At 33.2% G+C, this 24,673-nt stretch overlaps 2 protein-coding genes, 2 long non-coding RNA genes, 2 other non-coding genes and 1 pseudogene across 6 annotated transcripts; 3 read left to right on the forward strand and 4 right to left on the reverse strand.

The window, feature by feature from the left end:
• Window positions 1-1,127: 1,127 nt before the first annotated feature.
• On the reverse strand, window positions 1,128-1,323 carry LOC132035606 (U2 spliceosomal RNA). The gene has a single exon (XR_009409339.1). It is a non-coding gene; the product is annotated as a U2 spliceosomal RNA (small nuclear RNA).
• A 7,864-nt stretch (window positions 1,324-9,187) lies between these two features.
• LOC132033210 (protein RADIALIS-like 3) lies at window positions 9,188-10,652 on the forward strand. The gene is made up of 2 exons (XM_059423110.1): window positions 9,188-9,503; window positions 10,515-10,652. The coding sequence occupies exons 1-2, from the start codon at window positions 9,268-9,270 to the stop codon at window positions 10,540-10,542; spliced, it is 264 nt and encodes an 87-aa protein (XP_059279093.1). The 5' UTR covers window positions 9,188-9,267; the 3' UTR covers window positions 10,543-10,652.
• Window positions 10,252-24,409, reverse strand: LOC132033214 (uncharacterized). Its single transcript, XR_009408673.1, has 2 exons — window positions 24,285-24,409; window positions 10,252-10,387 (listed from the first exon to the last, which is right to left on the reverse strand). It is a non-coding gene; the product is annotated as an uncharacterized LOC132033214 (long non-coding RNA).
• On the forward strand, window positions 10,822-12,635 carry LOC132033213 (uncharacterized). The gene is made up of 2 exons (XR_009408672.1): window positions 10,822-11,224; window positions 12,319-12,635. It is a non-coding gene; the product is annotated as an uncharacterized LOC132033213 (long non-coding RNA).
• On the reverse strand, window positions 12,726-12,885 carry LOC132035607 (U2 spliceosomal RNA; annotated as a pseudogene).
• LOC132035602 (U2 spliceosomal RNA) lies at window positions 14,373-14,568 on the reverse strand. Its single transcript, XR_009409336.1, has one exon. It is a non-coding gene; the product is annotated as a U2 spliceosomal RNA (small nuclear RNA).
• LOC132033209 (protein RADIALIS-like 6) lies at window positions 23,177-24,543 on the forward strand. Its single transcript, XM_059423109.1, has 2 exons — window positions 23,177-23,452; window positions 24,405-24,543. The coding sequence occupies exons 1-2, from the start codon at window positions 23,211-23,213 to the stop codon at window positions 24,430-24,432; spliced, it is 270 nt and encodes an 89-aa protein (XP_059279092.1). The 5' UTR covers window positions 23,177-23,210; the 3' UTR covers window positions 24,433-24,543.
• The last annotated feature ends 130 nt before the right edge of the window (window positions 24,544-24,673 follow it).

Consider the following 24,673-nt stretch of genomic DNA (forward strand, 5'->3'; position numbering starts at 1 on the left):
TGACTTGACATGAAGTTTTTTAAGAAAAAAAAAAAAAAGGAGGATTTTTGAACTTGTGGTGTAAAATGAGACATATATATTTTGCATAGTTATTAGTCATAGCATAAAGGTAAATTATTTTCAAATATAAAAAGGGGTCTTCCTTTTTTGCACGGTTTAAAAAGATAAATAGGTTTACATAAATTGAAATCGACGGAGTATAGAATATCAATTTTTATATTTAGTACCACATATGACATGTTTATGTTAAAGAAATTAGATTAACATTTGGCCTAACTCAATTCTAATGTGAGACTTATGCCTCATTTGTTTTCATTAAGATTAAAACGTCTGAATCTGAATGAACATCTGAATGATTAAAATGTTATCTCTAGATCTGGAAGACTGTTTGTTTTACAATATCTGAATGCGCATAACATATTTATTTAAGCATAACAATATCTGAATGCGCATAACATATTTATTTAAGCATAAGGAAGTATTTAGTACTCTAGTGTCGTAAGGAGGTATTTATATTTCTTCATGACCCAAAAGTTCTCTTTCGGCGTTACAAAATGTTTCCCTAAGAGGGTCACTTTCTACAGATTGCAATCACTTTGAAATTTGACTAGGGACCAGACTTATATCCTTTTGGCCCCTAAGTACTCCCCCGTCATCTTTATTATCTAAAACATCCAAAGAAACGAGATAAACACTTCAAAATTGCATTCGACCAAAATGTATTTGATTGCAAGAAATCGCACAATTATGCCTCTAACTTTTTGGGTCAAAGCATAAATTATACTCAAGTTTGCAAGAAAGCACACAGACAATTAAAGTTCGATATCAGGCTCAGAATCAATAAAAAGCATGATTTTATGAGTACGGTATTCTATGAGAAATTTATTCTGGTAGAAATACCATGAGTATGATATTATTAAAGGAAAAAAAAATGCAATTTCTGGGAGTTTAAAAAATAAAAATAAAAAATTTAAATCTTGTGACCTAAAATAAGCTAAAAATACAATTTAACGTTCTAAATTTAAATTAAAAAAAGTTTTAATCCAGAACTGTGTAGTCAAATAATGAGCCAAAGCTTAGAGATGCCCACTAATGTTTCCAAGCCAACTAAAATTGAACTAGTTTTGGTGGGGTGCGGTGCCCGTGCAATAGTGCATAACGCAGCGATTATGAAAGCCCATGTAGCAAGCTACACTTGATGGACCTTCCCCCTTAAAAAAAATTAAGTTAATATCGTGTGTTAACCAGCGCCTACATATCGTATATTAAACCGATAAGGCGTATACTACACTTCGATCTTAGCCAAAAGGCCGAGAAAGGTATGCTTCTTCACATTGACGGGCCTTTCTTTTTATACACCTCTTTGCTGTCTACTTGTAGCTTCTTCCGATGTGGGAATAATGTAACAAGAACTCCAGCAAAGCTAAAGGAGCAAAACACATTATATAAATCCACCATTTAAGAACAAATTTGTTTTTATATCTGAGACATGTAAAAGTGAAATAGAAAAGGTTGGATTACAAAACAAGTAACGAACAGTTATTAAAGCAACGAAAATTTCGGAATGTAGAGAGTATGTTTTTGATATATTTCTTATAGGTAGTTGTTTATACTTCAATGTTCAAACAGACAACATATTAAAACATCTTGTTTATCAACAACTTATTGCCATGCGCGCGCACACACACTATAAAGGTAAATGTGACTGATTAACGTCAATTTTGTGAAGATGCTTGTAATTATAGACTAGAGTGTAGCTCACATTAATTTTTTCTGTAACGATAATTATCCTTTTTTTTTTCTTTTATGATATAAATTTTATGTACTTCAAAATTTAAAGGAAATGTCTTTTCTATTACTAATATTTATTCTGCTTGATTGTAAATAAAGTAACTAGCTGCGAATACATTAATGCGGAGGCTTAGAGCCTGTTTGGATGGGCTTAAAAAAAGCAGTTTTTCAAGCTGCTTTAGATAAGCTAAGCCAAACGGGCCCAATTATTTTTTTGGACTTATTTTAAACACAAAATGACTTTAAGCTGGCCAGTCAAACACTCAAAAAAGTTGAAAACAGTTTAGAAGTTGTTTTCAGCAACTTATAAGCCAATCCAAACGGGCTCTTAGTGTTATCAAGTCCCATTACAAATTGCCTCCATAAATGTTCTTTGCAAACAAAATAAAAAAAAATTATGCTACATTCTAGAGTATTATTTTAATCTTTCATCATAATGTCCTCATTTGATTCCTCAAGTAACCTTTCTTGTTATTCTCCATGGCGATGAAATTTACTATCTTGGAGAATAATGGTTGATGCTTTGTGTCTTTATGGATTTAAGTTACATCATTAACCGTTAATGATGTTAAATAAACCTGAAAGACATATGAATTTATGGCATCACAAAGGGATATTGATACTTAAAGAAACGATATCACCAAGTGTTAAACTTTTTTGGAAAAAAAACGAAAATTTGACAAAACTTTCATCTTTAATGGAGTAGTTTTTCTATATATTGCAAGGAACTTCGAAGGTTTAACATTTTTAGGAGTAAAAGTTACAATTTCTAATTTGGAATTTCCTTTTTACATAAATTCTTATTTAATCATTAGCACGTGTTCAACTCTAATTGCAATGCAATAAGTTAAGTTTATCCCATATATTTTTTCCTTAACTTGGAAAATTCGACAAATTAGATGAATTGCTTAACTGTAGTAGTGTTTGTTGTAACTTATGTAACCATATACCGAAGAAAAAACATGTATCTGTGTATGCCATTTGTTGTATTGTAAGTTGTAACTAGTCAAATAACCTGAAAAAGAAACAACAACCACCAGTAGAAAGCAAATTTGGAGAATAATCTCTGTGGTTTGGTCTCAAAAGTACATATTTAGCATATAAATAATTCGAACAGATTCTTCCCAAAAGTAAAAGAAACAAAAGGTACTCATTTTAGTTAACAGTTTTCATAGCACAACACTAGGGTAGTTACTATCAGGCTTATCCAAAAAAGAAAGAGAAACATATTCCTGTCGTCAGTAATCTACATTTACAAACAAAAAATTGCCACATTAGCATAATAATCTATATAAATATAAAAAGCTAGACATAAGCCGGATGATGTGGCATGCTCCTAAGCCAAGATTACTATTTATCTAATTTTCCAGATTTTTTAGCATTAGTTCCCATAATTTCCAATTTTTTTCAAATCTCAAGTGACTGTTCGGTCGTCTAGCCACCTTTTCAAACCACATTAATTAATATGCTAATTTATTTTCCTCTTACACCCCCTCAGTAACAGTTGCCTATGTAAAAAAACAAAAAAATAGTTTATTAATGAATGAACGAATAGCTCTGCAAATTATAATAGCCCGCGATAATGGTGATTCAACATCTGCAATTTCGAGGTTCAATCATATAACACTGCATATTCCAACAAAGGTACTAAGTTTGTGTCTATAAGTTGCTGTTTCTGTTTCTGTTCTTTTTTCCCCACATTTTTTTGGAAATATCTTTGAACTTTCTTATTGATGTATTGGTAGATGCTATCTATCTTTTAAGATAGATTCAATTGTTTAAAGGAAGGTATATATATATATATATATATAATTGCAACACATAGGCCCGGTAACGTGACGCTCTCACATTTCAGAATTGATAGTTATCTTTTTTCCTATATTTTTGCCTTTTCCCCACAATTTTCTATTAATTATCAATTATTTCCTTCAAAAAAAGAAAAAAAGAAAGAAGCCGAACTGTTGCATCTCTTCAGCAGTCGTATGGTTACGACAACAAAGGGTTGTGGTTCAAATCAGTTTTCATTGAAAATTTTCATTAGAGCTCCACATCAATTCACTTTTTCTATTAAGTTCAATTTTCAATTAGAAAACAACCTCTCCCCAACAAAATAAAAGGTACGTCGACAATTCAAAAATTATTTGACCCTTTAGTATCAAAAGATGATGAATATTTGATTTATTTTTAGAAATATTTTAAAGTTTGTTTTCATTTTGGAGAAAGATGTTTCATCGGTGCTACTTTATTCACTACGATTTTGCCTGTCATTGTCAAGTTTATTTAAATTCCTTATTTTATCCATCATTTACCAAAATACCCAGCAACTTTTTATAAAACCCCTTCATTGATATATGTACTGAGATTTGTGCATTTTTGTTAATTTGTTATATGTTGAATGTTGGATATATCTACAAACTTTTGTTTAATATTTGTTCGTAAGTTGATTATTTTGCAAAAAAAAATCTGTTTTTTCCTATTCTGGTTAAAGTTATGGTTTGATTTGACCTTTTTTAGTTAATGAAAATTTAAGTTTGGCAAAGTACAATTATGTAATGTTATAAACTTGTATGTTTGCATTAATTCCTGGGAAAAAACTTAAAGATATTGTAATTTTTACAAAACTTACTGTTTGTTATTTTATGATTAGAGTATTTGAAAATTATCATATCATATATTAAATTTCTGAAATTCTTAAATTGGTATAACTATTTTGTTATTTAAGTATCGTTTTGGTATCACTATTTTGTTGAAATTCCGTTTTGTGATATTGTACCCTTAACCAACTGTACAGTGTATGCCATCTTTCAAGATTAATTTTTTGTTTTTACTAAACAAATTTATTTTTCTAGATACTTGGAGAAATACTATGATGCCTTTTTTTAATATTCTATATATTAATTAGGGATAATTTCAACAACCTCTTCCATGATTTACTTCATAATACTAACATTTCATGTTATAAATAATATTACGCCTACCTTTCTTATTTTGATTTCTTTGAAATAATTTATATTTATTTATTTCTACACATCAAAAAATTTATAATATAACAATTTTACCTTTGCTATTACCGGGCCTATAATTAGCTAAAAGAACAATTTTTGTTTAGAGATCAACATGTATACTAGCTAGCCCGCCAAACAAGAAAGTGTAAGGGACAAGTGATAGGTCGATTGTGCACCATGACCAAAAAATTGACGATTAATGAAGAACAAGAAGCCCTCTTTGACCTTAGAAGATTAACTAATTGGTTTTACCTCTTATATTACTCTTTTACAAAGTGAAAATAAAATAGAAACTTGAGTTTAAATATAGACTCTTAGTATGAAAAATGTATAGATGGAGAGTTCATTTTACTAATGATCCATTCATGCGTTAATAAAATCATTATATTCTAAAGAGATTAGGTAAAGAGAGTTTAACTGCATTGTTTACATAATCTTATTACAAAAGTGATAACACTATTTCTGAATAGCGTTTAAACTGGAAGGAAGAGCGACAAGACTTATATTGCATAACTTTTCTCTCTATGAAATAGGGTTAGCTTCGCTTCCCAATAAATAAAAAATTCCTTTGAATTTGTTATTTATTTTATTGCATATGTATCTTCTCCTTCTACTTTTAAATTGTTCATCTTATTAATGTTTGTCTAAGCTTAAATACTTTTATTTTTTGTATTATAAAATTTTTCTCATCTTCATTTACATCTAATAAGTTACAAAATAAAATGTCTAACCGCGCGAAGCGCGGGTCAATTAATTAGTTTCTATATAAAATCTAGCAGAAGCGTTGTTTGATTGCTAAAATAAAGAGGTAGTCTCCATAAAACTAGGAATTAATACAGTGGTCGATTGGTTGCACAAAGAGAAAAATTATTTTCACATGAGTAATGTGTGTTTGGTTGACAGTATTAAGCTTAATACTGAGAGAATCTATGTACTATTATTTTAAGCAAAGTAGAATTATAATAAAGATACGTGTTAATAATATGGTAAAGAGTGTTGTATTTAGTTATTTAAAAATGTCTTTAAAAAACATTAGAAGCGGATGTAGAGTTTAACTACTTGGTTCGTTCGAACAAGTAGTTTTAACTCAAATCTTGAATACAACAACAACATGCCCAGTGTAGTTATAATTTTACGTGGGAGTAGAAGACAAGATGTTGTACCTACTCCAACCTTTGTGGGAGTAGAGAGGCAGCTTGAATCTTGAATGTGTTAGAAAATTCACCAAATAAGTACAAATAATTTATGTTGAACCCAATAGTACATCAGAATTTCGAACTCAAACCCCAATAGTTCAAATGCCTCTCCATAACATTCCAAGCAATATTATTCACCACAAATAAATTCTTACATTATAATCCTCGCATAACTAGTAAGTACTACTTATGGGAGCTACTATTGGTTTATGACCACCAACCTAAGCATATTGCAATATCAATATCACAATCCAAGATAAGGTCATCAAATAGAGCAAGAATTTCAATGATTTTGCTATGTGGGATCTCTTAGGAAGTCTTTTATTTCTAACCACCGAATCCCAGAATCCAATAATATACCAGTAGAAAGCTATTAAACATTCCTCAAAAAGACATGCTGATTCTGCATATCTCAATTTGCTTTTCGAATTACCAGCCATTTGTTATCAGTCCTTAAAAAAGCAAAAGAATATAGGTCTGATCAAAAGTAAGCAAGTGCTCAGCATATTACTGTTATAAACACTTCCCGTCAAAAGACAGAATATTCTAATTCTCAGCAAGATTACCGCAAGCACCCACATTTGACTTAAAAAAGAACAAACATATCCAGAATATAGAGTGACCACTAATCTTGCATTAAGCTAAGGTCTCTCATCTTTTACTTCTAAATATCAGATGAGAAGATACTTCAAATGAATCTTTTTATCATTTGGAACATTTCATCACCCACAAAAGATAAAGATAAAAAGAAGGAAAACCAACGGCTTATTCGGCAGCAAAAATTTGGCCACAGATGTGCCTTATGCGCGGAGTCTGCGAGAAAACTGGACCACAGCGGCCTATCAGACAACTTTTAAGCCATTTCCTTTGCACTTCAGAAGAGCCTATTTCCACGGCTCGAACTCGTGGCCTCCAGTCGCGTACAACAATTTTACTACGCCATGGTCCCCTTCAAACGGCTTATTCTATCTGTGGCAAAATTTCTATGTTGATTCAAACACTATAGATCTTTTCAACAGCATATACTTGTCTAAATTCTCTTTAATTTGTGGCATATCCGAAGATCCCATCCTTAGAGCACTCCTCAAGCTTTTACTAGCATATGACTGCACAATTGTTGATAGGTCCAAAATATTAGCTCCTCTGATTTTTCGAGAAGTCACTGATATCATCTTGTGTTAGAAAAGACCGTTCCCTCGGATGAGAGAGATGTGCCAGATTTGCTCTATCTTGACCATGAAAATCCTGCCAGATAATTGAATGAACTTCTAGTCCATGTAGGGTTCAAACATTGGTGTTCTCGAGCAAATAGTTTTCCAAAGTACGCCTTAGTTCTTTATTATTCTAAATAAGAGTAAAAACTGTTACCTCTTTGTGGTTTTTGGAACTTGCATACCAATGGGTAGAACTGTTCTAATTTCTCCCAAAGGGTAGATACCTGTTTTATCAGTTTGACAGCAATGCCTCTGTCCGTTTAAATCAGGACAATATGAAAATATTTAAATGGATTCGTGACACTTAATAGAGAAAGTATGTCAAATTGCTATGTATGTAAGCAAGTAGTTCAAGTTTAGCAATATCTGGGTACTCGTACTAATAGAAATTAACAAAATATCGACATATGTCGAGGTCATTTTTGTTTACATTGTTCATAAAAAGAGTTTACCATGATTATCAATCATAGAGAAATAAAATCTGTGAGCCAAAGAACACAGTTTCTAGTGGAAAAGGGTGGGACACTGACTGTACCTCAGACAATCCTATGTAGAAAGTATTCTATATGATAAAAGGGATTCTTAAATATCAGATACTTTGTCGTATAACGGCATAGATTCTTTTCCTAGAATATAAACTATGAGATTTGACAAATGGTATCCCTCCACCTCATCCATGTGGACAGGTGGTATCTCATCTCAAATGAAAAAAGTGTCAAAGCAAGTGGTCTCAAAGGGACCATTGCCCTCTTTTGGTAATTTTCATAGGCTTTCAGAACTACTACTCTTCACTCAAAAGTAGTTCATGTCAGTATGACAAGCTTCTCAATATGATCTAAGCTGGAAAAACTGTTGTTGGGAAACTAAAACATCAGTTACTCCTTTTAAGCACAAGCAAGAACTAATATAACAAGAAACAGAAGAGGCAACATAAAATGTTTGTCTTGCTTCCTTATGGGAGTGCCTAGAATGCAGCAATTATTGTGGAAACTGAACTAGCAGCTGCAAATAGATGGTTGATTCCGGCATTGAGAAGAGCTTTGGGTCAAATGCTAATCAGTTAGTTGATTTCCATAGTTCCTTATTAGTCGCAACAAATAAAAATACCACAACAATGGTATTGGAGAACATAAAACACGTATGAGTTAGCTAGCGAAGAGGGAAATCAATCAATCATGGTTTAAAAAACACACACATGACACAACAGGTATTCACAGGGTGACTCCATTGTGAGGAATTTTTTTAAAAAAATAATGTAATAGTAAGCAGCACTGCAGCAGTCACTTTCCTGTTTGAACTTGCAACTCGGGATCATATTTTGATATAGCTATAGGCAACCCAATAGTTATAACCATCCAAATGTAAGATGATAAGACTTAAAGAGCAATTAAAGTTGAGTTATTGAATAACAGTAAGCAGTAAGTCTTTAAACTTTGTTCATAATTCGTTATCATCAAAAGATAAAGATCAACGATGCTTAGGTCGATGCAATTGTCAAAAAAATGACTGGCTGATAACAATTGAAGGGTGACAAATGGTTTTCCTATTGATGCAGAATTTAAGCAACATTTTGCAACCGAGCTAGATGATGGAAAATATATTGATAATCAGTTTTCGGCCCAAGATACTATAGCATTGGCGCGTCTATTTTAGGCCATAGAATTGGAATTAGGGGATCTAATCTCCAACAGCTGGGTGAATTTCCTATCTGATCCACTTGCTGATGATATTACTTTCCAAAAAGGAAAAAAAGCAATCAAAAGTCTGGTCACAAATAGTACTATTTTCTTATTCTCTCTCCACCTATTCCCATTCGCATTACTTCAAGAATCATGTATTTTACCTCCCTGAAAGAAAAACGAAAAAAATATTCCCCAACTTGCCACAATCAAACATCTTTCTCCAGCTTATAAGGAGCTAGCTAGCTTAGTATTATTATCTTGCCCGTACCATTCGCTTGAGCACTTGGCTTTAAGTGAGGCAGCTCTGCACTTCTCCCAAGAGCTTCTTCTCCTTTATTAAATCCTCTAGCCAAATTAATCGATTGAGTACTAATCTTTAATGGCCTCCTGGACTGCAAGGCAAAACAAGAAGTTCGAAGAGGCTTTGGCTTTATACGACAGGGACACTCCTGACCGCTGGCATAACATTGCCAGGTGTGTAGGTGGAAAATCAGCAGAGCAAGTAAGGAGGCACTATGAGCTGCTTGAGAAGGATATCATGCAAATTGAAAATGGCCAAGTACCTTTACCCAATTACAAAGCCACTGAAAGCAGAGCTTATGCCAATGAACATAGGTATCGTAAATCTCTACTCTCCACACAATCAAACTAATCTTTTCATCCATATACAAGTCAATGATACATTCTGTATTTTTGACCTTCTAGGACCAAATTATGTACTAGTCCATATGATTGATATGTGGTACAGGGAATATGTTGTCAGTTTCCTATTCCTGGCATTGTTTTTACCAACTATCGGTTTTTACCAACTTTAAGTCAAAGACTAGTCAGGAAAATGACACCTATATTCTAAAGAATAAGCGCTTAAAATTTCAACTTTCTGCAAGAGGATGATTTAGAAATTGAGGCATTTAAGCTTCTGAATAATGAATCTAATTCTACTTGTTTTAGATCATGTGCATAAGTCCTACATCTTGATCCCCTGCCACCTCATTATACAAAATAAAATTGTTTAACAATTGTTTTTTGCGTCGATACGTACAATCACATGATGCAACAATTTGTTATGAGCTCCTCATGCTCCTCGATAACCCTTCATAAATCCCAAGTCACTTATCAACAAGATAATTTCAGCAGAAAGCAAAAAAACTTATGTATCAGCAACTCTCGAAAAAATTTATGTATCAGCAACTCTCGTGTCGGTGTTTTCATATTTCTTTTGAAAAGTGAATCTTGCCTCCCACATGGAAGATGATTCAAACACCTACACACAAAGGAATGCCCTACACATTTACGTTTTAGCGTAACCAAAGCTAATTCTTCAGCGGTCAACCAGGCTCGAGAATGTCGAAAATTTAGCAACTAATATATACCATCATGACAAGGAGGTTATCTTGTGAATATGCTGCCTTCTTTTATTCCTTAAGTGGTTCTAAGAAGATAAGCGAAGGGAGGGTTAAGAGTTACTTAATTCTGATCAAGTTGGCTGTATACCTATACTTTGCTGCATTTCAAATTTTTCTTAAATGAAGAAATACTAGTACTGTTTGTTTCTCAAACAAACAAAATATGCTTATTTCCTCATACTTGATCACTTCTTTTACATGCTTATATTGTATTGAGCAGGCGTCTGAAGAACCTGAAGCTACAGTGAGGATAGACTTGCAGCCAGGCTGAATAACATCACAAAGTTCTTCATTAAATGCAAAAGCATATGTTGTGAATCAATGTATAAGTTTTAGGGTAGACATGATTTGTCTTGCAGATGTTGCCAAAGCGGTGCATGGTGGATCAACAAACTGGAGAAGTGAAGAAACTGAATCAATTTATCCGCGGAGATTACTACTGAAAACATATTTAGCAAAGCTACTTAACATCAAAATTTTGTTTGTAGATTACATGAAAGCTAATACTAAAACAATACTGTCACTTTCTCTGTGTATTTCTTGATATAGCTGCTAAACAATTTCTTTTGCTAACAAGAAATTAATTGGTAGATCATGACTTGATTAAATTTGGACAACATGGCGTCAAATTGTTAATAAGATCTAGAAACCTTTGAAAATTGTTAATCAAAGAGTTTAGAAACCTGACGTATTTAATTCTTAATAATTATTTTTCACACAATAAGATCCGGAAATAAGTGCTTTTTAGACTTAAAAGCAAGCTCATCTCATAAGAAGCATTACATTAGACCATTTGGTTAGTACTGGACAAAAGATTAACGTACACCACAAGTTCAACAGAAATGACAAATTAAATTAATAGCATTTTGGGCCACAAACATAAAGCCCAAAACTGATTTGGAAGTAAATAATTCAAGGGAAATCTACATGGTGTAGCAAACATTAGAAGTTATTTACATTTAGTAGCTATACTTTGTTTTAATTACATCTCATAGCTAAATTTTGTATATCAATTACACAATGTAACTAATGCATTTTAATATACTTTTCTTCCCATTGAATTCTTTTCTCAATCCTCTCTCTCTCTCTTCTCCTCAACTCTTTCTCTTTAGCAACCCTAGTTCTTTCATTTTTCTTTGTACTACTTCAATGGAGTCAGTCCTTTACACAGAAGAAAACTCTTTAGTCAATGCCTGCTTGCTAAGTATAATACCACTACACATTCAGATTTCTATTTAGGTTGCCTAGATCCAATATGCAAGCCTCAAGGTCTCTTCAGCAGATTGAATCTCAATAATAAAGCTTGTAGTGCTTGCTAAGTGTGGACTCATGCTATCAGTGAAGGCAAATTTCTTCCCATGTCGAAAAAATGACAGGGGTTTTAGACTCCAAAATGTTTTTCATTTAAGAAATCCAAAAAAAAAAAAAATGATTTTGCCTCATGTTGAAATGCATTTTATTTTTATTTTTTTTGTTTGTATTCATGATTTATAATCATCATTTATTAAAAAGCTATATTTTGTTAGAGATCCTCTATCACGTGCAAGGCAATAGATTGGAAGGGGAGATCGGGGATCTGGGAATTCGATAGAAAAATCGTAATTAGTTCTTACAATGATAGTCGGCTATAATTTTTTAACAGTGGGGACATTTCTCTTTTTTTTTTTTTTTTTTTTTGTATTCAGTATTTGAGTGTATTAATCGGGGAAAATTAGCAAGTTAAATACATTTTTTTTGTATTTATGTTGTTTGAATACCACCGATTTTTAAATACAATAAAGCGAATAAAGGCTATACGAATGAAATGAATACATTCGATACGAATACAATTGAGTTGAATACTATGACTTGAATACGGCGAAAAATTTTTGAAATTTTTTTTATTCATCGTATTCATGTGCCGTTTTGGCGAATACAACAGCCATTTTTCGAATCAACGAAATATAAATATTGAAAAAAAATTTAAACCCCCAAAGTGTAGTCATTTATGTAAAATTCCCATAATTCAAACTCACCCCTGTCAGCTCCTTTTTTTAATCTCTGCATCTCCTTGAATCCAAAATCCTGGCAAGATGATAGTGAAATGAGAGAAACATTTCAAATAGCATTCAACCAATGTATTTGATTGCAAGAAAGCACACAGTTATGTTTTGCGTCCAAGGCATATACAGTTATACTTAAAGTTCGATCTCAAGCTCAGAATTAATATAGAGCAATATTGTATGAGCACAATATTATTTTAACACTAACAATCAATTATCTTAGAAGAACATTCTATGAGTACAATTATACTAAAGGAAAAATAACACAATTCTTCTATCAAATTAACCAACGTGTGAAATGGAATCAACTGTGAAAAAGACATACAACATATACTTGTTGAACATTTGGCCAGAGATATTAGCAGCCCATAAAAATTGAACTAGTTTTGGTGGGGTGCGCAGGGGCAATAACGCAACGCATAAAGGACACGCGAGGCCCACACTACGCCTTCCCCTTAAAAAATCGAGTTAATATTGAAATACCACATATCAAATATTAAAGCGGTAAGATACTACACTTGATCTTAGCCAAAAGGCCGAGAAAGGTATGCTTTTTCCCAATGATGGGCCTCTGTTTTTATAGCTCCTCTCTCCTGTCCACTTATTTGCTTCTTCTGATGTGGGAATATCTGAACTCCAGCAGCAAAATACTACTGTGTATAATCCACATTTCACGAACAAACTTAATTTCATATCTCAGACATGTAAAGCTAAAGTATAAAATAACAGCACAACGAAAGAACACTTGGTAAAGCAATGAAAATTTCGCAATGTACAAAAATGTTTTATATGTATTTCTTATAGGTAATTCTGTTTCTTCAGATACATCATTAGAACATCTTGGTTCTCAACAAATTTTCATAGTGACTAATTTATCAAGTAAGAAAGTAGCAGAGTGAAACACACACCATAAGAACCTCTATTTTGGTAATATTATAGATTAAAATGTCATCAACGTAATTTGCCTCCATGAATGTTCATCAACATAATTTGCCTCCATAAATATTCTTTGTAAAAGGTGCTATATTCTAGAGTATTTTTTAAATTTTCATCACAATGTCCTCATTAGATTCCTAAAGTTGCCTTGCTTATTATTCTCCATGGTAATCAAAATTTTCTATGTTAGAGGATGATCGTTGATGCTTTGTGTCTCTGTTCTCGCACAGTTAGACTTATGGATTTAAGTTCTATCAGTAACAGTAAACTGAAACCCAACAAGCAGCAAAATACTGTGTATAATCCACAGTTCACGAACAAACTTAATTTCATATCTCAGACATGTAAAACTAAGTATAAAATAATAAAACAACCAAAGAGCACTTAGTAAAGCAATGAAAACTCTGCAAAATGAAAACTTCGCAATGTACAATAATGTTTTAATTCTTAATAATTATTTTTCACACAATAAGATCCGGAAATAAGTGCTTTTTAGACTTAAAAGCAAGCTCATCTCATAAGAAGCATTACATTAGACCATTTGGTTAGTATTGGACAAAAGATTAACGTACAAGTAAGCTCAATGTTAAATAAAAATTAAAGTAATAGTATTTTGGGCCACAAACATAAAGCCCAAAACTGATTTGGAAATAAAAAATACAAACTCATCCCTGTCATCTCTTTTTTTTTTTTTTTTTTTTTATCTCTGTATCTCCTTGAATCCAAAACATCCAAAATCCTGGCAAGATGATAGTGAAACATTTCAAATTGCATTCAACCAATGTATTTTATTGCAAGAAAGCACACAGTTATGCTTTTTAATTTTTGGGTCCAAGGCATACAATTATTACTTAAAGTTCGATCTCAAGCTCAGAATCAATAAAAAGCATCATTGTATTATCTTACAACAACATACTATAAGTACGATAATATTAAAGGAAAAATAACTCAACTCTTCTAACAAATTAACCAACGTGTCAAGATAATTTCACTTTAACTTGAAACGAATACCAATTTTGTGGGGAAAAAAAGGGCAATAACAGAAATAGTCATATATTGGGCTGAAGGGGCAGAAGACAATAAAAATTGAACTAGTTTTGGTGGGGTGCGCCAGGCCCGTGCAATAGTGCAACGCATGGGCGACACGCGAAGGCCCAGGTAGCAAGCTACCTTGATGGGCCTTCCCCCTTAAAAAATTGAGTTAATATCGTGTGGACCGATGGCCCACATATCAGATATTAAACTGATAAGAACAGATACTACACTTGATCTTAGCCAAAAGGCCGAGAAAGGTATGCTTTTTCCCAATGATGGGCCTCTGTTTTTATAGCTCCTCTCTCCTGTCCACTTATTTGCTTCTTCTGATGTGGGAATATCTGAACTCCAGCAAGCAGCAAAATATTGTGTATAATTTACGTTTCAGGAACAAACTTAATGTCACATCTCAGACGTGTAAAACTGAATAAATAACACAACAACGAAAGAACACTTAGTAAAGCAATGAAAATTTCACAATGTACAAAAATGTTTTATATGTATTTCTTATAGGTAGTTCTGTTTCTTAAGATACATTACTGGAACATCTTGATTCTCGACAAATTTTCGTAGTAACTAATTTATCAAGTAAGAAAGTAGCAAAGTGAAACACACACTATCTTTTGGTCATATTATAGGAACTCACAACATTTTAATGATTCTTTTATATCCTCCAGAAGGTCAGGCTGCTAAAAAAGTGTGTGTAAAAAAACCTCTAGAGAGTGCTAATGCAACCAACTTGAGTTTTGTGGAAATGACTGTGTTTATATGGACTAAAATGTCATCAACATAATTTGCCTCCATAAATGTTCTTTGTAAAACGTGCTATATTCTAGAGTATATTTTAAATTTTCACCATAGTGTCCTCATTAGATTCCTAAAGTTGCCTTGCTTATTATTCTCCATGGTAATCAAAATTTTCCATGTTAGAGGATGATGGCTGATGCTTTCTGTCTCTGTTCTCGCACTGTTAGACTTATGGATTTAAGTTCTATCAGTAATAGTAAATGAGACTAAATTTAATCTACATTGTAATGGGATATTGATCATATACAATACTTAAAGAAATGGCAATCTTCCGAGTTTTTCAAAAAAAAATCAGAAAAAAGAAAAGACGAAAAGTTGACAAAGTTTTCATCTTTAATTGAGTAGTTTTTCTAGGAAATATTTTAAACCTACACAAGCAAGGAACTTCGAAGGTTTCACGTTTAATATTTTGAGGAGTAAAAGTACATTTTCTGATTTGGAATTTCCGTTTTACATAAATTCTTATTAAACATTTCCACTTGTTTAACTCTAATTACAATGAAATAAGTGAAGTTTATACTTCAAATTATTTTCATTAACGTGGATAATTCGACAGATTGGATCGAAGCCTAATCGTAGTAGTGATTGTTGCAACTACATACCTAAGAGATATCATAGATTTGGGCATGCCATTTGTTGTATTGTAAGTTGTAACTAATGAAATAACCAAAAAGAGAAAATAAAAAGAAATGGTAGAAAACAAATTTTGAGAATAATAAATCATTTAACAAATTTTGAGAATAATAAATCATTTAATCTCTGTGGTTTGGTCTCAAAATTACTTATTTAGAATATAAATAATTCAAAAGATCCTTCCCAAAAGTAAAAGAGAAAAAAGGTACTCATTTTAGTAACAACTTTCATAGCACAACACTGGAATAGTCACTATCAGGCCTATCCAAAAAGGAAAGAGAAACGTATTCGTGTTTTCAGTAATCTACAATTATAAACGAAACATTGCCGCATTAGCAAAATAATTTTGATACAAAATCACACATAAACTAATACAATATTTGACTGCTTATATAAAACTTATAGAGTGATTGGTTGACTGCACAAAGAGAATAATTTCCAAATGAGTAATGTAGTGTTTGGTTGACGGTATTAAGCTTAATACCCACATAACTTATGAGAGAATCTATGAACAACTATTATTTTAAGCGGGATTGAATTAGAATAAAGATGTGTATTAAAAATTTATATGGTAAAAAGTATTTAGTGACAAAAATGTCCCTAAAAACATTAGAGAAGGTGGGGTGGGCAGTGGTGGATTCAGGATTTTCACCACGGGGTTCAAAAAATAAGAATGTAATGACTGGGATTTGAACTTGGAACCTCAAGGTGAATTTTGAACACCTAAACCACTAAACCAACCTTTTCTCATGTGTTTAGGGCATTCAAAATGTCACGACCCAACCCCGTAGGCCGTGACTGGTGCCCTAATTGGGCACCCATACACACCTATCAGACGCTACCTCGAATTATATCAAACGCATCCAAGAATATCACAAAAATCAAAGTTAGATAATTTCGGAAAAAAAAAGTTTCCTTTGTTTTTATCCAAAATAACCGCGTACGTAAAATAACCATACCGTAACATCAATGTACAGGGCCATTGCGGACATCATATGTACGCACGCGTGCGCCCGCGGCGAACGGATCGCCAAACACAATCGAGCGAGAGGTAGGCACGACCACAAAACATGTCCAACCTATGTACAAACAAGAATCATATGGCGGAAAATGAGCAATATATTGTATTTACATATATATATACCAAAAAGTATAAGCTCGGAATGGGGAGCACTCAAGTATAAACGGTGGATCACCAAGCGTGCGTCTATACACGCGGGCATTTACGAAATATGTACCGAGTATGCAAAGCGAAAAAAATGTAATGTACAATCGAGATCAAATAGGTAAAATAAATGCATTTCCAAAATATCAAATGTTACTTCAAAATATAAGTCATATATGGTCGCCGCTCGTCGATGGCGCCGTAACACAACACATAACACCGAAGGTTTCAAATCTCCGAATCTCCGTCACATATCACACACAAGATATCGAACATGATACACAACGCCAAACATGAAGGAACCCCTCGAGCGAGAGTTTTACATCGGAACCATAATCACAAAGATAACACGGGAATGTATCATAATACGCACGACAATAACCGGCCTTTAAACCGTGAACGATATCATAGTAGCACGAGAGTAGTGAGTAATCATATGCATAAAATCGTTATCATAAATCCAAAAGATAAGTAAAATAGTCATATTCGAAATCGAATAATAATTATCACTTTTGTTTCAAAGGTTATCGAATTCACATTGTCGCGGGACCCACGGACGTTCAGCCCGCCTATGAAAAACATACTCATTATATATCATACAAACTCCTACGAAAGTTTCAAAGCATTAGCTTTTCCGAGAAAGTTATAGCGTTTGTAGTTTTTGAATGTTATGAATAAGTTCTTCAAAAAAAAATCGCTTTAAGTAGCCTTTGCAAATTATTAATTCCAAGGGTATAAGGATCAACGTTATGGCATATTAGCACAAGGAACCAAGGAAACAAGTAGCAAGTCATATACAAGCTCGGATTGCGAGAATAGAGTTTCCTCGAGGCTTGAATCATAGCCTAATTTAACCAAGACATGCCAAAAAGGAAGGTTACTTTACATACCTCAAACGCTCTCCAAAATGATCCAAACTCAAGCTAATCCAATCTATGATTCGGGCTGCCCACGATCTATAAACAAGCCATAAAGTGCCAAATATTAGCTAAAGACTTTTTGGGCATTAGATTCCAAATTTGCCTTAATTCTACAGAAATTCGGCAAAGCATTTCCCACAGAATAGGTTTAGAATCTAACTCGGCCATATCAATCAAAAACAACAACAACGACCAACCTAACAACATCAACAACCAATCCGAAAGACAAAACAACAATAATAGCTTTCTTTTCCATTATTCAACAACTTACCTTCAAGCCAAAATCGACGCTTATACATTCACATACTAACCCAAACCCCTACCAACGATATTTAAGGACATTCTAAGCAATTCATACAACATTTCCAACAACCCAAATTTTTCTCCATCTTGGCGAAAACAACCCCCAACCGAGACCACACAAGTTTTTTTTTTTCTTCATTTTTAAATCATGATTTGAATCCACAATTCACATTCTAACAATGGTATTCTCATCAATATACAATTTACATTAAATGTACAACAACCTCCAAATCAGTCCGCAACATTTACGACATCAATTTGAGTCAATAAACTTTCATCTCCAACATAGAATTCATAGCGACGACGACTAAAACAATAAGCGATACTCATTTGTTCGTTGTCATGTAATGTGACCATAATCATCTATCACTACACATAGACATGTATTAATGATTCTTAGCCATCCCACACACTACAACAATTAACACCAAGAAGAAGTTTACTCAACAACCCAATCACAATACCCATTTACGGCTAGCACACCCATCACACAACCCACTTCCAATCATACTATATTTCATGATTTCCAACCATTATAAGATACTACAACATGAATATAACCTTCATAACACAAAAACATAATGAATGCTTACCTTTTCTTCTTCAACTTTCCAATAGCCTAGGGTTTCCAAAAGATGAAAATAATGGGTTGATCGCTCCAACCGTGCTTCCATACTTAGGGACCTCAATATAGTGGGTTTGTACCAAAGAATTAATTTTGGGGTGGCTTGGAATGGACTTGGCTTTTCTTCCCTCTTGGCCGTGAGCTTCTTGATGAAGCTCTTCAATTTGGGGCTTTATTTTGCTATGTGAAAATGAAGAAAGATGACTTGAAGTCATCTTTTAAGTCCCACTTAATATCTCTCTTTGTTTATGGCCCACACAATGACATTTTTTGCACAACATTTCTAATTCCAATTTTATGAATTGTGGTCCCAATTTCCTAAGTGCTCAATACCAACAATTTCATATATATAACTTATATCTCAAAATAAAATCGAAAGTCAAAATCCCGACTTTGTATCCCGAAAATAGTTTTGTCCTTAACTTATCATAATTAATCCGGATTATTCCAGTGCACAAAATTACGGGTTCTAACACAAAATCTCTATGTGTACATAAAAAAATAAAAAATAAAAAAACCTTATATATACGGTGTAAATTTTTAACGAGGGTGTTCGGGTGAAAACCCTCGGCGGGCCCTAGCGGTTGGAGTGTTACAGTTTAACTACTTGGTTCATCCGAACTAGTAGTTTTTACTCGATTCTTAAATATGTTAGAAAATTCACCAGATAAGTACAAATAATGTATGTGAACCCAGTAAATTGGAATTGCGAACTCAAACCTATAAAGTTCAAATTCGGAATCTGCCTCGCGTAACATCCAACAGTATTATTCACTACAAATAGTTGTTACATTTATAGCCTTCGCATAACTAGTCCATAAACCTACTTATGGGAGTGACTAATGGTTTATGACCACCAACCTAAGCATAGTGCAATATCAATATCACAAACCAAGAAAAGGTCATCAAATAGAGCAAGAATTTCAATGATTATGCTCTGGAGGATCTCTTAGGAAGTATTCTTTTATTTCAAACCACTGAACCCCAGAATCCAATAATATACCAGTAAAAAAGCTATTAAGCATTCCTCAAAAAGGCATGCTGATTCTTCTGCATACCTCGATTTCCTCTTCGAATTAACAGCCATTTGCTTATCAGTCGTTAAAAAAGCAAAAGAGTAGGGCAAGAAAATTCCTTTCTGATCAAAAGTATGCAAGTGCTCAGCATATTACTATTATAAAATCTCTCCTTCGAAAGGCAAAATCTTCTAATTCTCGACAAGATTACACACAAGCACCCACACTCAGAACAGAAGAAACATATCCAGATATCATGCATTAAGCTAAGTAAGGTCTCTTATCTTTTACTTCTGAACCTCAGATGAGAAGATACTTTTAATGCATCTATCTTTTTATCACTTGGAACATTTCATCACCCATGAAAAGATCAAGATAAAAAGAACAGGAAAGAAAGGAGGAAAAGCAACTGCTTATTCTATTTGTGGTAAAATTTCTATGTTGATTCAAACACTATAGATCTTTTCAACAACATATACCTGTCTAAAACCTCTTTAATTTGTGGCATAACCAAAGAGTCCATCCTTAAGAGTACTCCTCAAGCATTTTTTTTTTTTTGACTGAACAATTGTTGATCTCGAGCAAATAATTCTCCAAAGTAGGCCTTAATTCTTTATTATTCTAAATAGGGGTGTACAAAGTAAACCGCACCAAACCGATAAACCGAGTCAAACCGAGAAAAAAATCCGACTAGTGGTTTGGTGTTGAAAAAAAAAACCCGACCATAATTGGTTTGGTTTGGTTTGGTTTTAGCTAAAAAAAGTCAAACCGAACCAAACCAACCCGACATTACATTTATTCAATTTTTAAAATATTTATTTGTAATGTAATTTATAAATATTTCTTAAATTTTTTTCGTAGTTTTTAATCTATTATCATATTATTAAAACTTGAACTTAGAATTTTGAATGCGAATAAGTTTTATATCCTATGGATGTTAGTAACTCATATAAAGTCTAAACCAAAACCAAGTCAACACTAATACTAACAAAAGAAATTCAATTTACCGCTAGGAATGACAATAATGTTGGATATCTATTCTTTAGTTTTGCATAATTGGTCTAGAGAGTGAAAATACATAACTTAAGTTTTTTTTTCTTGTCATGTAAATAATACTTATTAGCCGTACTTATTTTGGTATGACTTAGTATTTTTAGTTATGGTCATTTTCTTTATGGTTTATTAATTAACAATATTTATTTTAACCGATTTTATTATCTTTTGTTGAATATTTTAATACAACGTCATCACTCTTCTCACATTTTGTGTTATTTTCTTATGAAACACCTTAATTACATAGTTGTATCTTACTAGGACTAAAGAAATATTTGAAGTAAAAGTTATATGTTTTGTATCAAGAATATTCCGGGAAAAAAAAAACCCGAATAACCCGAGACAACCCGAGGTTGAAAAACCCGAATCTTATTGGTTTGATTTGGTGTATAAATTTAAAAATCAGACGCAATTGATTTGATTTGGTGTTTAAAAAATCCGAACCAATCCGATCCATGTACACCCCTAATTCTAAATAAGAGTAAAAACTGTTACCTCTTTGTGGTTTTTGGAACTTGCATACCTATAGGTAGAACTGTTCTAATTGCTCTCCCCTCCCAAGGGTAGATACCTGTTTTATCAGTTTGACAGCAATGCCTGTGTCCGTTTGAAGCAGGGAAATTATGAAAATATTTAAATGGATTGGTGATAGTAAAAAGAGAGTATGTTAAATTGCAATGTATGTAAGCAAGTAGTTCAAGTTTAGCAATATCTGGGTACACGTACTAATAGAAATTGAACAATATATCGACATATGTCAAAATCATTTTTGTAAACAATATTTTTGTTTACATTGTTTACAAAAATAGTTTACCCTGATTATCAATCATAGAGAGAAAATCTGTGAGCCAAAGAACACAGTTGCTAGTGGGAAAAGGTTAGGACACTGACTGCACCTAAGATACTCCTATGTAGAAAGTATTCGATATGATAAAAGGGATTCTTAAATATCAGATACTTCGTCATATAACGGCATAGATTCTTTTGCTAGAATATAAGCTATGAGATTTGACAAATGGTATCCCTCCACCTCATCCATGTGGACAGGCAGTATCTCAAATGAGAACGATGTCAAAGCAAGTGGTCTGAAAGGGACAATTTGCCCCCTTTTGGTCAAGTTGGGAGGCTTTCAGAACTGCAACTCTTCATTAAAAGTCGTTCATCTTAAAATGACAAAGTTCTCAATATGTGCCAAACTGGAAAGGTCACTGTGGTAAAATGAAAAGTTTAGTTTCTCGTTTTAAGTTAGTTTCTCGTTTTAAGCAGAAGACAAAAACTAACATAGCAAGAAACAGAAGAAGCAACATAAAATGTTTGTCTTGATTCCTTATAGGAGTGCCTAGAATGCAGCAAATATTGTGGAAACTGAACTAGAAGCTGCAACAAGATGGTTGATTCTGGTTTTGAAGAGAGCTTTGGGTCAAATGCTAATCAGTTAGTTGATTTCCATAGTTCCTTATTAGTTGCAACAAATAACAACACCACAACAATAGTATAGAAGTACATAAAACACGTATAAGTTAGCTAGCAAAGAGGTATTCACAGGGTGACTCCATTTATAAGGAAATTTTAAAAAAAAATGTAATAATAAGCAACAGTGCAGCAGTCACTTTCCTGTTCCAACTTGCAACTCGGGATTATATTTTGATACAGCTATAGGCAACCTAATAGTTATAACCATCCAAATGTAAGATGATAAAACTTAAGGCGCAATTAAAGTTGAGTTATTGAATAACATTAAGCGCTAAGTCTTTTCACTTTGTTCATAATCAGTTACCATCAAAACATAAAGATCAACGATGCTTAGGTCGATGCACTTGTTAAAAAATTGACTGGCAAATAACAATTGACAAATGGTTTTCCTATTGATGCAGAATTTAAGCAACATTTTGCAACCTAGCTAGAAGATGGAAAATATCTTGATAATTATTTTTCGGCCTAAGATACTATAGTATTGACGCGTCTATCTTAGGCCATAGAATTGGAATTAGGGGATCTAATCTCCAACAGCTGGGTGAATTTCCTATCTGATCCACTTGCTGATGATATTACTTTTCAAAAAAAAAAAAAAAAAAAAAAAGCAATCAAAAGTCTGGTCACAAATACTATTTTCTTATTCTCCCTCCACCTATTCCCATTGGCATTACTCCAAGAATCAGGTATTGTATTGTACATCCCCTAAAAGAAAGCGAAAAAATATTTGCCAACTTGCTACAACCAAACATCTTTTCTCCAGCTTATAAGGAGCTAGCTAGCCTAGTATTATTATCTTGCCCATCCCATTCGCCTGAGCACTTGACTTTAAGTGAGATAGCTCTACACTTCTCCTTTTCAGCTTTAGAATCCTCTCTACAGCTAAATCGATCATGTACTAATCTTTAATGGCTTCCTGGACTGCAAGGCAAAACAAGAAGTTCGAAGAGGCTTTGGCTTTAAATGACCAGGAAACTCCTGATCGCTGGCATAACATTGCCAAGTGTGTAGGTGGAAAATCAGCGGAAGAAGTGAGGAGGCACTATGAGCTCCTTGTTAAGGATATTATGCAAATTGAAAATGGTCAAGTACCTTTACCAAATTACAAAGCTGCTGAAAGCAATAGCAGAGGTTATGCCAATGAACATAGGTATCATAAATCTCGACTCTCCACACAACCAAACTAATCTTTTCATCCATAATGATATATTCTGTATTTTTAACTTGGACCAAATTATGTACTATTCCATAAGATTGATACCTGGTATATCTAGGGAATATGTTGTCATTTTCCTATTCCTGATATTGTTTTTTACCAACTATCCTTTTTTTAGTAACTTTAGTCAAAGACTTGTCAGGAAAAAGTTGACACCTATATTCTAAAGAATAACTGCTTAAAGTATCAACTTTCTGCAAAAGGATAAATTATAAATGCATGCATTTAAACTTCTGAATAATGAATCTAATCCTACCTGTTTTAGATCATGTGCATAAGTCCTACATCTAGATCCCCTACCACCTCATTATACAAAATACAACTGTTTTTTGCGTTGATGCGTATCATCACATGATGCAACAAATTCTTTATTAGCTCCTTACATTCCTCGATAACCCTTTATAAATCCCAAGTCACTTATCAACAAGATAATTTCAGCAGAACTTACACTTGAAAGAAAAAAAACTTCTGTATCTATCAGCAAGTTCTGTGTTGATGTTTACATATTTCTTTTCAAAAGTCAATCTTGCCTACCACATGGAAGATGATTCAGACACCTACACACAAAGGACTGCCTACACATTCACATTTAGCTAGCCAATTCTTCAGCAGTCAACCAGGCTCAACTATAGTATATACTATCATGACAAGGAGGTTATTTTGTGAATATGCTGCCTCCTTTTATTCCGTAGGTGGTTCTAAGAAGATAAGCAAAGGGAGGGTTAAGAGTTACTTACTTCTGATCAAGTTCACCATATACCTAAACTTTGCTGCATTTCAAAATTTTCTTATATAAAGAAATAGTGTTTGTTTCTCAAACAAATAAAATATGCTTATTACCTCATACTTGATCACTTCTTTTACATGCTTATATTTTATTGAGCAGGCGTCTGAAGAACCTGAAGCTACAGTGAGAACAGACTTGCAGCCAGGCTAAATAACATCACAAAGTTCTCCATTAAATGCGAAAGCATATGTTGTCAATCAATGTAAAAGTTTTAGGGTAGGCATGATTTCTGTTGAAGATGTTGTCAAAGCGGTGATGGACCAACAAACTGGAGAAGTGACGCAACTGAATCAATTTATCCGCGGAGATTACTACTGAAAGAATATTTAGCAAAGCTACGTAACATCAAACTTTCTTTGTAGATACAT

This window comes from Lycium ferocissimum, chromosome 10, assembly GCF_029784015.1.
Source record: "Lycium ferocissimum isolate CSIRO_LF1 chromosome 10, AGI_CSIRO_Lferr_CH_V1, whole genome shotgun sequence".
Classification (NCBI taxonomy): Eukaryota; Viridiplantae; Streptophyta; class Magnoliopsida; order Solanales; family Solanaceae; genus Lycium; species Lycium ferocissimum.